Source organism: Girardinichthys multiradiatus, chromosome 24 (genome assembly GCF_021462225.1).
Source record: "Girardinichthys multiradiatus isolate DD_20200921_A chromosome 24, DD_fGirMul_XY1, whole genome shotgun sequence".
NCBI lineage: Eukaryota > Metazoa > Chordata > Actinopteri > Cyprinodontiformes > Goodeidae > Girardinichthys > Girardinichthys multiradiatus.
Genome location: NC_061816.1, coordinates 11,741,599 through 11,755,161, shown reverse-complemented (window position 1 = coordinate 11,755,161; position 13,563 = coordinate 11,741,599). Strand labels below are relative to the sequence as shown.

Sequence of the window (13,563 nt, the reverse complement as noted above, 5' to 3'; positions counted from 1 at the left end):
CCACTGCTGCCGAGTAAGCGGCTGTTGCAACACAATTGGAGTAATAAGTTGAGAACCAACCCTCTCTGACTTGTGCAGATGCTCTGCAGCAGGAACAGATCCAGGCTTTGGTTTATCATCAAGGACGCCGCACCCTCACATTATTCACCCACAAATCCTTCGTCTGAAAGCATTTACCTCCCTCTGCTCACCGTAGAGTCCGTCGCAGTCAGAGCTTCATTGTGTCATATGTTGCAGTAACAGATGAGTTCTTATTCATGTGACAGACCTTTCATAAACTATAGGTATGTTGTCATTATTATTAATTAGACATGATCAATAATAATTAATAATGTTTTCCTTTCGGATTTTAATAGAACATATAATCCTTGTACTATTCTTCTCATCTTGTTGTATAGGTTCTATGCAAATATTTCATGAAAACATATAGAAAAGATATAAAACAAAAAAAATATTCCTCATCAAGGTTATTAAGAGCCCTAGTGGAGCAACTAAAGAGCCACGTGTGGCCCTGGAGCCACAGGTTGTAGACCCCTGTTTGAGGACTACAATGTATAGGGTAAAGGTCAAAGAAGGCATGTGTTGTGTTATGATGCTCTGTGGCACCTGTTTCAGAAGCTGGAGATGTTTATAGGTCAAAGGTTGTAAACATAGAAAATAACAGTTCATTTAATCTTGATTCATAATTAAAAAAAGACTTGTATTTATTTACGTATTATTATACACAGATTATACAAAATATTTTTAAATGTCCATCCAGTTAATCTTAACTAGTATTCATTTTAGCGTGTATTGATTTGGTAGCAGAAGTGATGTGATCTTTGCACGTTTCTTATCCTGTCTCCTTTCACCATCCCGGGATTTCAGTCTTGCCATGCCGGCATGGCCTTCCCCAGGTGCCTGCACTATAATTAGGCCGCTCACTGTTGGTGTCTGTTATTTCTCACACGCCTTTCTTTCCATCTCTTCATCCTCCTCACTGTTTGTTTTCAATGTTTTCCTTTACAGCAAAAGTTCCTTGTGTAAATAAATAATGACGGTCATGTGAAAAATTAAGGTCAGGTAACTCCAAGTGAATGTTGTCAGAATCTGTTACTATTCCCTGGCTTCAGTCAGCATTTAAAGTTGATTTTATAAAAAGTAAGAGCTGTTTGACAGATTGAGCATTACATAGCTGAGTTGGTAAGATGGTGATTAGCCTGAACAAGCGGAGTAGGAATCCTGATGGTGTCCTGCTGTTGCCAGATCTGTTTCCGGTTTGATTTTCCGGATAGGGGCCGACATCCGCCTTCTGTGCTACAAATAGAAGTGATGTAAACGAGTCAAGTCTGCACGTGTGCATTGCTGCAGGTTGTTGGAGGAAATTAGGTGGAAAATCCCTCATTTGAAGCAACAGGGACAGACCTCCTTATTCATTTCTGATGTAAATTACTTCAGACTTAATTAAAATCTTCCCCTAATAAGATATTTAGGTATTTATTTTTTTAGTATGATCATTTTTACTACAGTCAAATAAATCAATTTAATCTCATTTGATTGTATATTAAACAGCAGTACAAATAAACAAGACATGAGATCTAGAAAATGTTGCTGTGAAAAGTCATTAAATAGATGATATGAAACACAACAGGCTTCGTTATTGCGGTACCATCTCCCTGATGGCAGCATTTCAAAAGGATCATGTATAGAGTGTGAAGAGTCAAATTTTAAAACAAATCCTAGAAAGGGGGTAGGGACTCACTGACCTGCTGGGATTATTTCCCTGACATGCAGAACGTATACCTGGGCCATTTAAATTGAATTGAAACTGTTTATTAAAACATTTGGGCAACCTGTTTGTAGATGTTATCGAATGGACATAGAGCCACAATGTCTCACAGTAGACTAAGTAGATCATAGAAAATGACTTTATCACAAGTTAAGATGTGTATGAAATGCCCCCACAGCGGGTTCTAATGGACACGATTGGTAGGAAGTACCATGGAGCAGAGAGCCTTATTTTGTACCCACCTTTTTCTTGGCAAAACAAAAAATACAAAAGTATGAAACAGCGGGGAGAAATGGCTGTTCTTCTTTCTTAGTATGTTGATGTGTTGTTAAAGTGAACACCACCTACTGGTGCAAAACCAACAGAACCGTTACATGATGCAGTCAGGGCATGATGCAGCAAAGGGATAAATCCACATTTTAATAGGAGTCAATAGGCCCAAACTAGTTCCAATGGTAAAGAGTGTTAGGCACACTTCAAAATCTCTTATTCTATACACAGTACAATAGAGCAAATCAGTGAATTTTAAGATTAAAAGTAAAAATTAAATATCCTGGCAATGTTTCATACAGTTAACCTTTTAAAATAACGGATATATTGACAATCTTCACAAAATGTACACATTAGGGCCCAATGGTACCTTAAAGGTTAAAATGTGTCTGATTTAGGTTGGTTCAGATGCCAGAAAAAGCAGTGAAACCGCCCTTTACCACCTTCCTGAATCAGAATCCACCTTCAGCTTCCTGTTTTATTATTTGGGAAACATTCAGATAATAAAACCTGTCAACTGCATCAGGATCTCCAGGGTAAATGTTTAAAACTCTTATGTGCAGAATATTCTTAAAATTGTTGGGAAAATTGGGAAATGTATATCTGGAAAAGTAGGAAAGTTTGAAATGGAAACAAGTTTGGCAAGGCAGTGAAAGAGGCCAAACGACTGTACTCTGAGAAGCTCCAAAACCAATTCTCAGCCAACGACTCTACGTCTGTCTGGAAACAAGCTGAAAGCCCCTCACTCCATCAACGACCGACGCCTCGCCAACGACCTGAAAGAGTTCTACTGCTGCTTTGAAAGACAAAGGGACAGTCTTGTAACCATCCCCCACGACACCCCCCAACACCTGTAGCCACAATCCACCACCCCCACCTCCCCAACCTCAAGAGGGGCCTTGGCACCTCCAACCCCCACCCTGAAGTTCCCCCCCACCAGCCCCCTACCCACACCAGGGACGGCTCTTTCCATCCAGGAGAGGGAGGTCAACAAACTCTTCAAGAGACAGAACCCCCGGAAAGCTGCTGGACCGGATTCTGTCTCACCAGCCAGCCTGAAGCACTGCGCTGATCAGCTGTCGCCAGTCTTCACAGACATTTTTAACACCTCACTGGAGACATGCCAGCCTGCTTCAAGTCCTCCACCATCGTCCCTGTTCCCAAGAAGCCAAGGACCACAAGGCTTAATGACTTCAGACCCGTCGCCCTGACCTCTGTGGTGATGAAGTCCTTTGAGCTCCTTGTGCTCTCACACCTAAAAGACATCACCGACCCCCTCCTGGACCCCCTGCAGTTTGCCTACAGAGCCAACAGGTCTGTAGATGATGCAGTCAACTTAGCCCTTCACTTCATCCTCCAGCACCTGGACTCCACAGGAACCTACGCCAGGATCCTGTTTGTGGATTTCAGCTCTGCCTTCAACACCATCATCCCAGTTCTGCTCCAGGAGAAGCTCTCGCAGCTGAGTGTGGCCGACTCCACCTGCAGGTGGATCACTGACTTCCTGTCTGACAGGAAGCAGCGCGTGAGGCTGGGGAAGCACGTCTCCGACTCCCTGACCATCAGCACTGGTTCCCCCCAAGGCTGTGTTCTCTCTCCTCTGCTCTTCTCCCTGTACACCAACAGCTGCACCTCCAGTCAACAGTCTGTCAAGTTTCTGAAGTTTGCGGACAACACCACCCTGATTGGACTCATCTCTGATGGTGACGAGTCCGCGTACAGATGGGAGGTGGACCATCTGTTGTACTGCTCTCGCACCCAATACTGCTCTATATTTACTCACTCACTTAAAACTGTGCACATATATGTATATTATATTATAGATAGGTTTATACTGTTTAATTTGTGTTGTATTGCACCAATTACTTCGCAATAAAGCTTTTCTGATTCTGATTGTCATTGTCACACAAAGTTCTGAGAATTGAAATATAATCTCCAACAAATATTACACTTCAAGAATTAATCACAAACGCGCTGATATTGCATATTCTGCAGGCCTGTATTTTTGAATGGGATTTTGAATTAATTTGTGTACCTTTTGAAACGGGTGGCTAAGGTATAAAAGCTGTGTATTCCATGAAGTTGTTTCAAGTTGGATAAAGACATCAGGACTGATTTACTTGGCAGAATGATTCAACGATTACACTTAACCTTCATTTAAGCCCTATAAACCCCTGACACATCCACACACTCAGCTAACCCAGTTCCGTCTCCAAAGCAAACTACCCAGATGATGAAATTGTGGCTCCCAGGTGGTTTGGATAATGGTGTTGCCTCAGGTTGTTACGGCAATGACTGGGGGAGGTTATAACAGGCAGGTCCCTGGAGCAGTAGTTGTTTCCATGCAGATTATAATCAAGGACACCAAGAGTCCCTCTTTTTTTTTTTTTTTTGTCTAGGCGTTTTAGGTGCCCGGTAGTTCCAAATGTGATTCTTTACACACTTCTAATCAGATTTAAACAGATTGGTCTAAGACGCTTATTCCACTGGAAGCCATCAGGACAAAGCTTAATCTCATTAAATATAAATGAAGATTGTTCTTCAGATTCTGCTCTTCAGACTTAATGAAAACTTTTGTTGAGGAGGAGTGGATTATGAAGAGAAGGAATCATGAGCTTTTTAACCAAGAAGATAGTGGTGTTTTCATGTCTTGATTGGAGGAAGCCTTTCATCATGTCTGTTTGATCTGCTTAAAACTGAATAAGTGGAGAGACCAGTCTGCCTCGCAGATGGTTTGAGAAATACTGATTAAAGAAAGGCCGGCCTGATCATAATGCAGCCTGTGCTTCTTGATCCTAAACTCCTTGGATCATAAGAGTAGAATCAAAGCAACCCTCTTCTAGTGTTTATATGTCATCCATACGTTCAGGATTAATCTTTGCGTTGCTCTTTACATCCAGTCCGTAATTAAACCCTTGGTCTACAGTGAAGACTAGAGGAAGGGAAGAAGGCTTGGCTGGCCTGTAATCAACGGAACAATCTACCCAACAGATTTGCTCCCCCAACACCACTACACACACATCTGACAGACGTCCAGTCAAGGATGCTCTGAGGGTTATGAGTAACAGCCTGATTGATGAGGTTATTTTGACTTATTTGTGTGAAGTTTGCTGTTTTGTCCTGCTCATTTAGGCCCCACGTGTCCTAATTAATTCTGCTGTCATGTATCCTCTTAAGGAAAGTAAACAAATTAGCACAGTGATGCATCAGTCGTCCGGCCGCCTTCTCGCTAACGCTGTAAACAGTTGATTGATGGTTCAAAGGAAGGCAGTGTAGGTGTATTATATCATGAATGCTGAATGTACACACACAGGATCTGTCTGCTGTGTTCTCTGATTGTGCATCCGAGTCACGTCCCAGCCTCAACAATACTGCCTCATTTTGTTAATGGCCAGCCCTGACATGTCGGCCACCGATTTCTATAAAACGTGTGTGTGCCACAGAGAAATCTGCGTGCAGGTGTGTGTCAGGTTTTCGCTCTCCAGGGAGTCTCCCCGTGGGATGAGAGCTGATTCAAGCCACCCCGCCCACACACACCCTGTTTATTCCCCCCCTCCCCTCCAGCCACCGCCACCCTTACCCAACTCCCCACAGCGGTCCTGGGCCGCTCAGATAAGACTATGCAATTAATAGCGCTGCAGGACCAGCGCCCATCGGGAACACTTCAAAGGTTGTGTGTCTGTGTTTGCTTGAGGTGCACAGGAATACATTAAACATTTCTTTCCAGTCTGCGTGGCTGAAAACGGGTGTGTAAAAATAGATTTATTTGCCTTTGGTATGCTAGCGATGTAATATTTCTTTATTTCTGACACCCCCATTTAGATGTAATGGGCAATAAACCCGTCTCTGGTTCTGTAAGGCTGCTGATCGCGTTAGTGGAGGCAGCAGTCATAAGCGTTTTCACTTGAACATGGCAGCACATGCTGTGCATGGTTTCAGGCAATGACTTTCAGATGGAAATGTTTGGATAATTAGCATGGAGCTGCAGAAGAGGAGGAGGAATGATACGGCAGGAAGTCATCTGCTTTTCTTGTTTAATAAAAAATCACTTATTGTAGAAGTCATAAGCATTTGCACCCATAAGAAAAGACTTGGCGTTCCAGTCGTAAACAATAATTTCCAAAAAGCTATTGCACGACATCATGTTGCATGTGTTTAAGACTCATTTGTGTTGGATTTGGGTCATGAGTTCTAACTGTGACCCAACAATGTGGTTGAACTCACTTTTTTAAATTAAACTGCAGAGAGATATTTCACGCAAAGTGCTGAGTTGAGCTTGGCTTGCTCGGTGCAAAACTGTGTGGATAAAACCCCTCCTGCAAATTGCACAAGTAAATTTCACTTTAATCAGTTTATTACATTAAACTTCAGTGTTATTATTCCTGTGGGGTTCTCTCTTTGCGATGTTTAAATTGCACTATAAAGATAAGATTTAAGCACAGTTTAGTGGTACTCTGTATTCCAATAAGCCTAAGTATTCACACCCCTTAAGCTCTTTCATGTTGAAACAAACTTTGATGTATTTTATTGGATTTTTTTGTGACGGACCAACACAAAGTAAGGCATGATTGTGAAGCAGAAGGTCCCCTTTATTCTGATCCCACTAAATAAAATACAGTGCTGTCAACTGCAGTCAGAAGTCCCATAATGAGTGAATTGAGCCCAACTTTGTGTAATTTAATCTCAGTATAAAATCAGCATCATGAAGGCCAAGGAACTCAGTAGACAGGTTAGGGAGAAAGTGATGGAGAACTTTAAAGCAAGGTTGGGTTATAAAATAACATCCCAAGCTTTGGTCATAGAGAACTGTTCAATCCAGCATTCATTTTCCAAAGAGAGTAAATTCAATTCAAAAATTGAATTGAATTGACTCTCTTTGGAAAATGAATATATATATGAAGTCCCTTTGCAGTTTGCCAAAAGCCATAAAAACAGGTGGAGGTAGGTGCTCTGGTCAGATGGGGGTCAAAGTTGAGCTTTTTGGCCTACATGCAAAATGATGTGTGTGGCAGAAAGCTAACATGCACCATCCCTACGGTAAGATCGGGGGATCATGGTGTGGGGATGCTTTTTTTTAGCAGGGACAGCAAAGCTGGTCAGTTGGATGGTGCTTAACACAAGGTGACCCTGGAATTAAACCTGTTATAGGCTGCAGAAGACTTCTGACTGGGGTGGAGGTTTACTTTCCTGCAGGACAGCGATCCTAAACACACAGCCAGATCTACAATGGTTGGTGCATGTGTTAAAACGGCCCAGTCAAAGTCTGTAGATGACTGCAGCTATAGTTAAATGAAACCTGATTCTACAAACTATTGATTTAGCAAGACTGCCGACACAAACGTATGTGGAAAGGTTCAAGGGAAGCTTTTGCAAGGCACTGCATTTTCCTTTTAGTACCTTAAGTTGTGACTCTTAATCTGTTGCAGACATATCCATCACCAGATAAGAATAATCAAAACAACAAGCTGGGAAGCATTTTTTGTATGTTCTGTAATTTCTCTACAGGATTATGCAACATCATTCATTATGTTTCTGGGGTTTAATTGCACAGTCTTCATGAGGTCACTGTCATGCAGCATTTGCCTTCTTTGCCCTGATTTATTCAGTAAGTTAATGAGATGACTATCATGCCAGATTGAGAGCGAACAGGGATATTTCTCCGGTGCAGGCTGCCGTCCTAATCCACGTCACCCAGATTACAGATCCCTTCCTTTCCTGTAGGACGACCGATTATCGGGCTGGCAGAGCCAGAGCTGAGCTAACGACCAGGGGGAAGCCTGGTGTCTGGGTTTATAACACTCAATGCTTTCCTACTGTTGTGGTTCAGCATTTGTCTGCCTTTCATTGAGTCCATCTGTTCTACACTCAGGATCCATTTGTCACCAGCTCCAGAAGAAAACCATCAACTTCTTAGCCAGATGTCAACAATGTCAACAATGGCGCAAGGAGTCATGGTTATATTCACACACAGTATGAGTGGCTGCAGAATCTTCACAAAACTGGACCAAGTAGTATTTTTAGGAGCAGACAAATGTTTTAGATTTTGATCACAGAATTTGTTTTCCTTCCAACTCTGCTTTAAAAAAAAACCCTGACCTTATTCCTGACCCCCAAAGGCTTATTGTCTAAGTCATCTGTTCTCCAATCTCTGCCTGTCTCTTGCCATTGTAGCTATTGTAGCCGTTCTCTGCTCCTGCTCCTGCCTTTTGCCATCATTCCCGGCCTGTGATTTAGATTTATAGGCTCGCAGCCTAGGCTTGACCGCTTTACCAGCCCCTCCCTTCTCCTCGCCTACTTTTGACAGAAGAGAGGTCGAGAGGCAGGGGTCAGGAGAGGCTGATCGGTAATTACGATTTGCCAGACAAATGAGGATGGCAAAGTATTTTAATGTCAACAAGCAGCTGGTAGTAAAATGATTTACCTACACGCGCCTCAAAGCGGAGACAAAGGTTTTATGTAATTCGCTCTGCGTCTCAAGCGCTCATAAATGAGGTCAAAATAAAACTGGAGACCCTTAAAACTGTCTTCATTAGAATCAGATTCAGAAAAGCTTTATTGCCAAGTACGTTTTTGGACATACAAGGAATATGTTTTGGCGTAGTCGGTGCAATACAGTACAAATTACACAGTATAAACATATCTACAATATAATATAAATATATGTGCACAGTTTTAAGTGAGTGAGTAAATATAGAGCAGTATTGGGTGCGAGAGCAGTACAACAGATGGTCCACCTCCCATCTGTACACGGACTCGTCACCATCAGAGATGAGTCCGATCAGGGTGGTGTCATCCGCAAACTTCAGAAACTTGACAGACTGTTGACTGGAGGTGCAGCTGTTGGTGTACAGGGAGAAGAGCAGAGGAGAGAGAACACAGCCTTGGGGGGAACCAGTGCTGATGGTCAGGGAGTCGGAGACGTGCTTCCCCAGCCTCACGCAGTGCTTCCTGTCAGACAGGAAGTCAGTTATCCACCTACAGGTGGAGTCGGGCACAATCAGCTGGGAGAGCTTCTCCTGTAGCAGAACTGGGACGATGGTGTTGAAGGCAGAGCTGAAATCCACAAACAGGATCCTGGCTTAGGTTCCTGTGGAGTCCAGGTGCCGGAGGATGAAGTGAAGGGCTAAGTTGACTGCATCATCTACAGACCTGTTGGCTCTGTAGGCAAACTGCAGGGGGTCCAGGAGGGGGTAGGTGATGTCTTTTAGGTGTGAGAGCACAAGGCGCTCAAAGGACTTCATCACCACAGAGGTCAGGGCGACGGGTCTGAAGTCATTAAGCCTTGTGGTCCTTGGCTTCTTGGGAACAGGGACGATGATGGAGGACTTGAAGCAGGCTGGCATGTCTCCAGTGAGGTGTTAAAAATGTCTGTGAAGACTGGAGACAGCTGATCAGCGCAGTGCTTCAGGCTGGCTGGTGAGAAAGAATCCGGTCCAGCAGCTTTCCGGGGGTTCTGTCTCCTGAAGAGTTTGTTGACCTCCCTCTCCTGGATGGAAAGAGCCCCCTACCCACACCAGCCCCCTACCCTGGTGTGGGTAGGGGGCTGGTGGGGGGGAACTTCAGGGTGGGGGTTGGAGGTGCCAAGGCCCCTCTTGAGGTTGGGGAGGTGGGGGTGGTGGATTTTGGCTACAGGTGTTGGGGGGTGTCGTGGGGGATGGTTACAAGACCGTCCCTTTGTCTTTCAAAGCAGCAGTAGAACTCTTTCAGGTCGTTGGCGAGGCGTCGGTCGTTGATGGAGTGGGGGGCTTTCAGCTTGTTTCCAGACAGACGTAGAGTCGTTGGCTGAGAATTGGTTTTGGAGCTTCTCAGAGTACAGTCGTTTGGCCTCTTTCACTGCCTTGCCAAACTTGTACTTTGCCTCTCTGTAAATGTCTTTGTCCCCACTCCTGAAGGCCTCTTCCTTATCCAGTCTTAACCTTCTGAGTTTGTCTGTGAAACAGGGTTTGCCATTGTTGTAACTCACCCTGGTGCATGATGGTACACAGCTGTCCTCACAGAAGCTGATGTAGGAAGTCACAGCCTCTGTGTACTCGTCCAGACTGTTGGTAGTAGTCCTGAACACATCCCAGTCTGTACAGCCTAAACACGCCTGGAGATTCTCCACAGCCTCACTGCTCCACTTCCTTGTCGTCCTCACCACAGGTTTGCAGAGCTTTAGTTTCTGCCTGTATGCAGGAATCAGGTGGACCATGATGTGGTCGGATTGGCCCAGTGCAGCACGTGGGACGGCGTGATAAGCGTCTCTGATGGTGGTGTAACAGTGATCCAGAATGTTGTCCTCTCTGGTCGGACATTTTATAAACTGTCTATATTTGGGGAATTTGTGGGTGAGATTACCTTCGTTAAAGTCACCAACGACGATAACTAAGGAGTCCGGGTTGGTCCGCTCCACACTCAGTATCTGGTCGGCGAGCATGCGCTGTGCGACCTGCACGTTAGCTTGCGGCGGGATGTAAACACCAATCAGGATGAACGAAGCGAACTCACGGGGGGAATAGAAAGGCTTACAGTTTATGATGAAGGCTTCCAGGTCTGGAGAACAGTGCTGCTGAATCACTGTCACAACGTTGCACCAACCACTGTTGAGGTAGAAACAGATTCCTCCACCTTTCGCTTTGCCAGAGAGTTTCATGTCTCTGTCCGCTCTGTAGAGCTGGAATCCTGCCAGCTGCAGCGCAGAGTCCGGTATTAATCCACAAAGCCACGTCTCCGTGAAGCACAAAACTGCCGATGAATAAAAGTCCCTGTTTTTCCCCAACAGCAGTTGTAGTTCCTCCATTTTGTTGGGAAGTGAGCGCACGTTAGAGAGAAATATTCCAGGTAACGGTGTTCGTAGTCCACGCTGGCGAAGACGTACCAGCACCCCAGCCCGTTTCCCTCTCTTCCGGCGTTTCACCGCGTGAGCAAAGGTGAGCGGAACCTTTGACCAGAATGTCCAAAAACAGTTGACTATTTTTAGAGATTTCCTTTAAGCCACCGGTTTGATGTTGACCTCTAGCAGGGAAATAAAATGTGAAGGTGTATCTCTGGCCCACAGGAATGTAACCAGATTGAATGGTATGAGCGTGTGTGTTGGTTTTACCTGTAACTGCATTAAATAAATGAAGTGTGTATTCTAATGGGATTATATTGATTCAGGGCGGCCATACGTTCTCCTGGCTGTTCTTAATGTCCAGTGATTTGTTGTGCATTTAACCTAACTTGTTGAACTAGATGTAGACCCACTTATTTTACGAATTTCCGTTGACATTCGTAATGTCTTTTGATACACAAATCTAAGTTTTGAAGCTGATTTCCAGTCCACAATGTTAGTAAATGTTAGTTAAGCTTTATATTGCTGGAAAACTGGGGTTTAACCGCAATAAAAAGACAAAATGATCCGAGTTTAGATTTATGTTTGCATGATTTGTATGATTATGTAAATATTTGTTGTATAAGCAGATCCTGACCTTAACTCTGTGCTTCCCACAAGGTTGTTTAAATCCAGCATTTTCTATGGCCGACAGAAGTAGTAGGGCCCTACTCATAGTCGTCTGCTTCTTCTCATTCAACCCACAATAAATGTTATCTCAAGGCCTTTGATAAGACAAACAAATCTGATTTATATACAGAAATGTATAATCAAATGAATCCAGTCAAACAGAAGGACTCACATTCTAGGTTTGTATCTGAGGAAAGTAGAGATGGTGATTCTGCTTATTATCTTGCCTAGGGACGGGATTGATTATGAATAACCCAAGTTTTCCTGCTTCCTTTCTATCATCACACGCCTCTCTTTCTGAGCTTCAGCCCCTTGGCCACTACAAATGTTAGTTCTGGACAGTGAGGTACATTTCTAGCATGCAGAACCTTCATTTAGCATGCAGAAATATTTCTTTTTGTGAGATAATACAAAATGAACAAGACTGCAAATGGAGTTCTTCTCACTTTTTGAAAGCGAGTTGAAGAAAACCGTTTATTCCGTGACTGGGAAGCAAACATAACTTGATCAGTTGTTGTTGCTAAAATAATGAGCTCTGAATAATTGTTTAAAACGGTTAAGATCCAAACACATTTGATATTGTGTTTCTGAGGAATAAAATTGATAATCACCAGCTTCTCAGCTCTTAGTCCTGCTTCAGAACATGATTTCTTTACATTGTGCAGGTGCTTTTCTTTAGCATTCATCCCATGTTTGACTACCTGGCGAGCTCTTTGTTCTGCTTTGCTTGTTTTCTTTGGGTGCAATCTGGTGAATGTAGAACAGCTCCTGAGAGTGTCTTCATCCTCGGATGACGCCAGCTGTAAACATACAGTGTGTGTAAAAGAGGTATGATGAAAGCCACTCATGCACCAGGTACATGGATGCTAAATCAATCTAGAGATTTGAGTTGTTGGCCTTAAATTGAGTCCAAATTGACGTCCCCCACCAGCTATTCCCTTTGTGTAGGGGGCTTTATGCTCATGGCTGCTGGGAGAGAATCACGTCTGCAGGGGAAAATATGCTATCCATCTCACAAAACAACATTTGTTTGCCTGCCAGGGCCTTCAAACCATTAACAGGATTAGGGAGCATACAATGGCAACTGTCCCTCTCCTTCCTCCCTCTGTCTCTGCCTCTCCCCCCCCCCCATCCCATATTCCCTCCCATTTTGTTCTAGCTCATTTGACAGTACAATGCAGACATTCAGCTGTCTGTTGGCAGGCTGCAGCAGCTAACATAGGCACAGGTACAAATCATCACACAGGGATCACACCAAAAAGAGAAATGACTACATTCATGTCAAAGATGGACTTTTGTCCTCCACACAGACGGTTGCTCACACATGCTCTCGTATTCAGTGTGCATCGCTCTTCTAGAGAAGAAAATGACCAAAGAAGTCCATGGTGTCATGAGCGATGTTTGTGCATAGGCTAATGAAAACAGCCTGTTTTCTCCAGGTCCATTTGATCAGATAACTTAATCTTCTTTTGTGTGTCTATGCTCGGTTTTTCATTTTCAAACTGAAAATGCTGTGCAACTTTTTAATGAAAACCTTTTATCTTCCATTCCTCATCATAATCCATCTCTGCTCGTCTCCCATGCCGTGTCCACCTTCATACTAAGATTCAATCCTGTCCCGGTTGCATTTTTAGGTACCGTCACTCATTGAGTCTTCTCTTTCCCTCCTCCGCAGGTTCCCACAGATGTTTCGATGGGTCTGCTGGCTGAGCCCCAGGTGGCCATGTTTTGCGGTAAACTCAACATGCACATCAACGTGCAGAGCGGCAAGTGGGAACCCGACCCCTTTGGAACCAAGAGCTGCATTGGTACCAAAGAGGGCATCCTGGAGTACTGCCAGGAGGTAAATTGTCCCTGCCAGTTGAGTTAGCGTACAGTAGCTCTTTGGAAGGGATGTTGTTTTCTTGTGTGTTTAAAACTTAGACAAAATGATCATTATTTACAAGGTATCAGTGTAGTTTTGTTAGGAAATTGGGTTACTTAGCTATTTAGTTAGGTATTAGTTAGAACGTCTATTTTCCATTTAATTCAATTTACTGTATTT

The 13,563-nt window shown here is 43.8% G+C and overlaps 1 protein-coding gene across 2 annotated transcripts in view; it reads left to right on the top strand.

Moving 5' to 3' along the window:
- Positions 1-13,563, top strand: part of appa (amyloid beta (A4) precursor protein a) — a 35,379-nt gene that overhangs the window by 6,406 nt on the left and 15,410 nt on the right. For both annotated transcript variants that reach the window (XM_047355322.1, XM_047355321.1), the window contains exon 2: positions 13,195-13,362. In XM_047355322.1, coding sequence (XP_047211278.1) covers positions 13,195-13,362 — 168 coding nt within the window. The remainder of the gene's footprint in view (positions 1-13,194; positions 13,363-13,563) is intronic.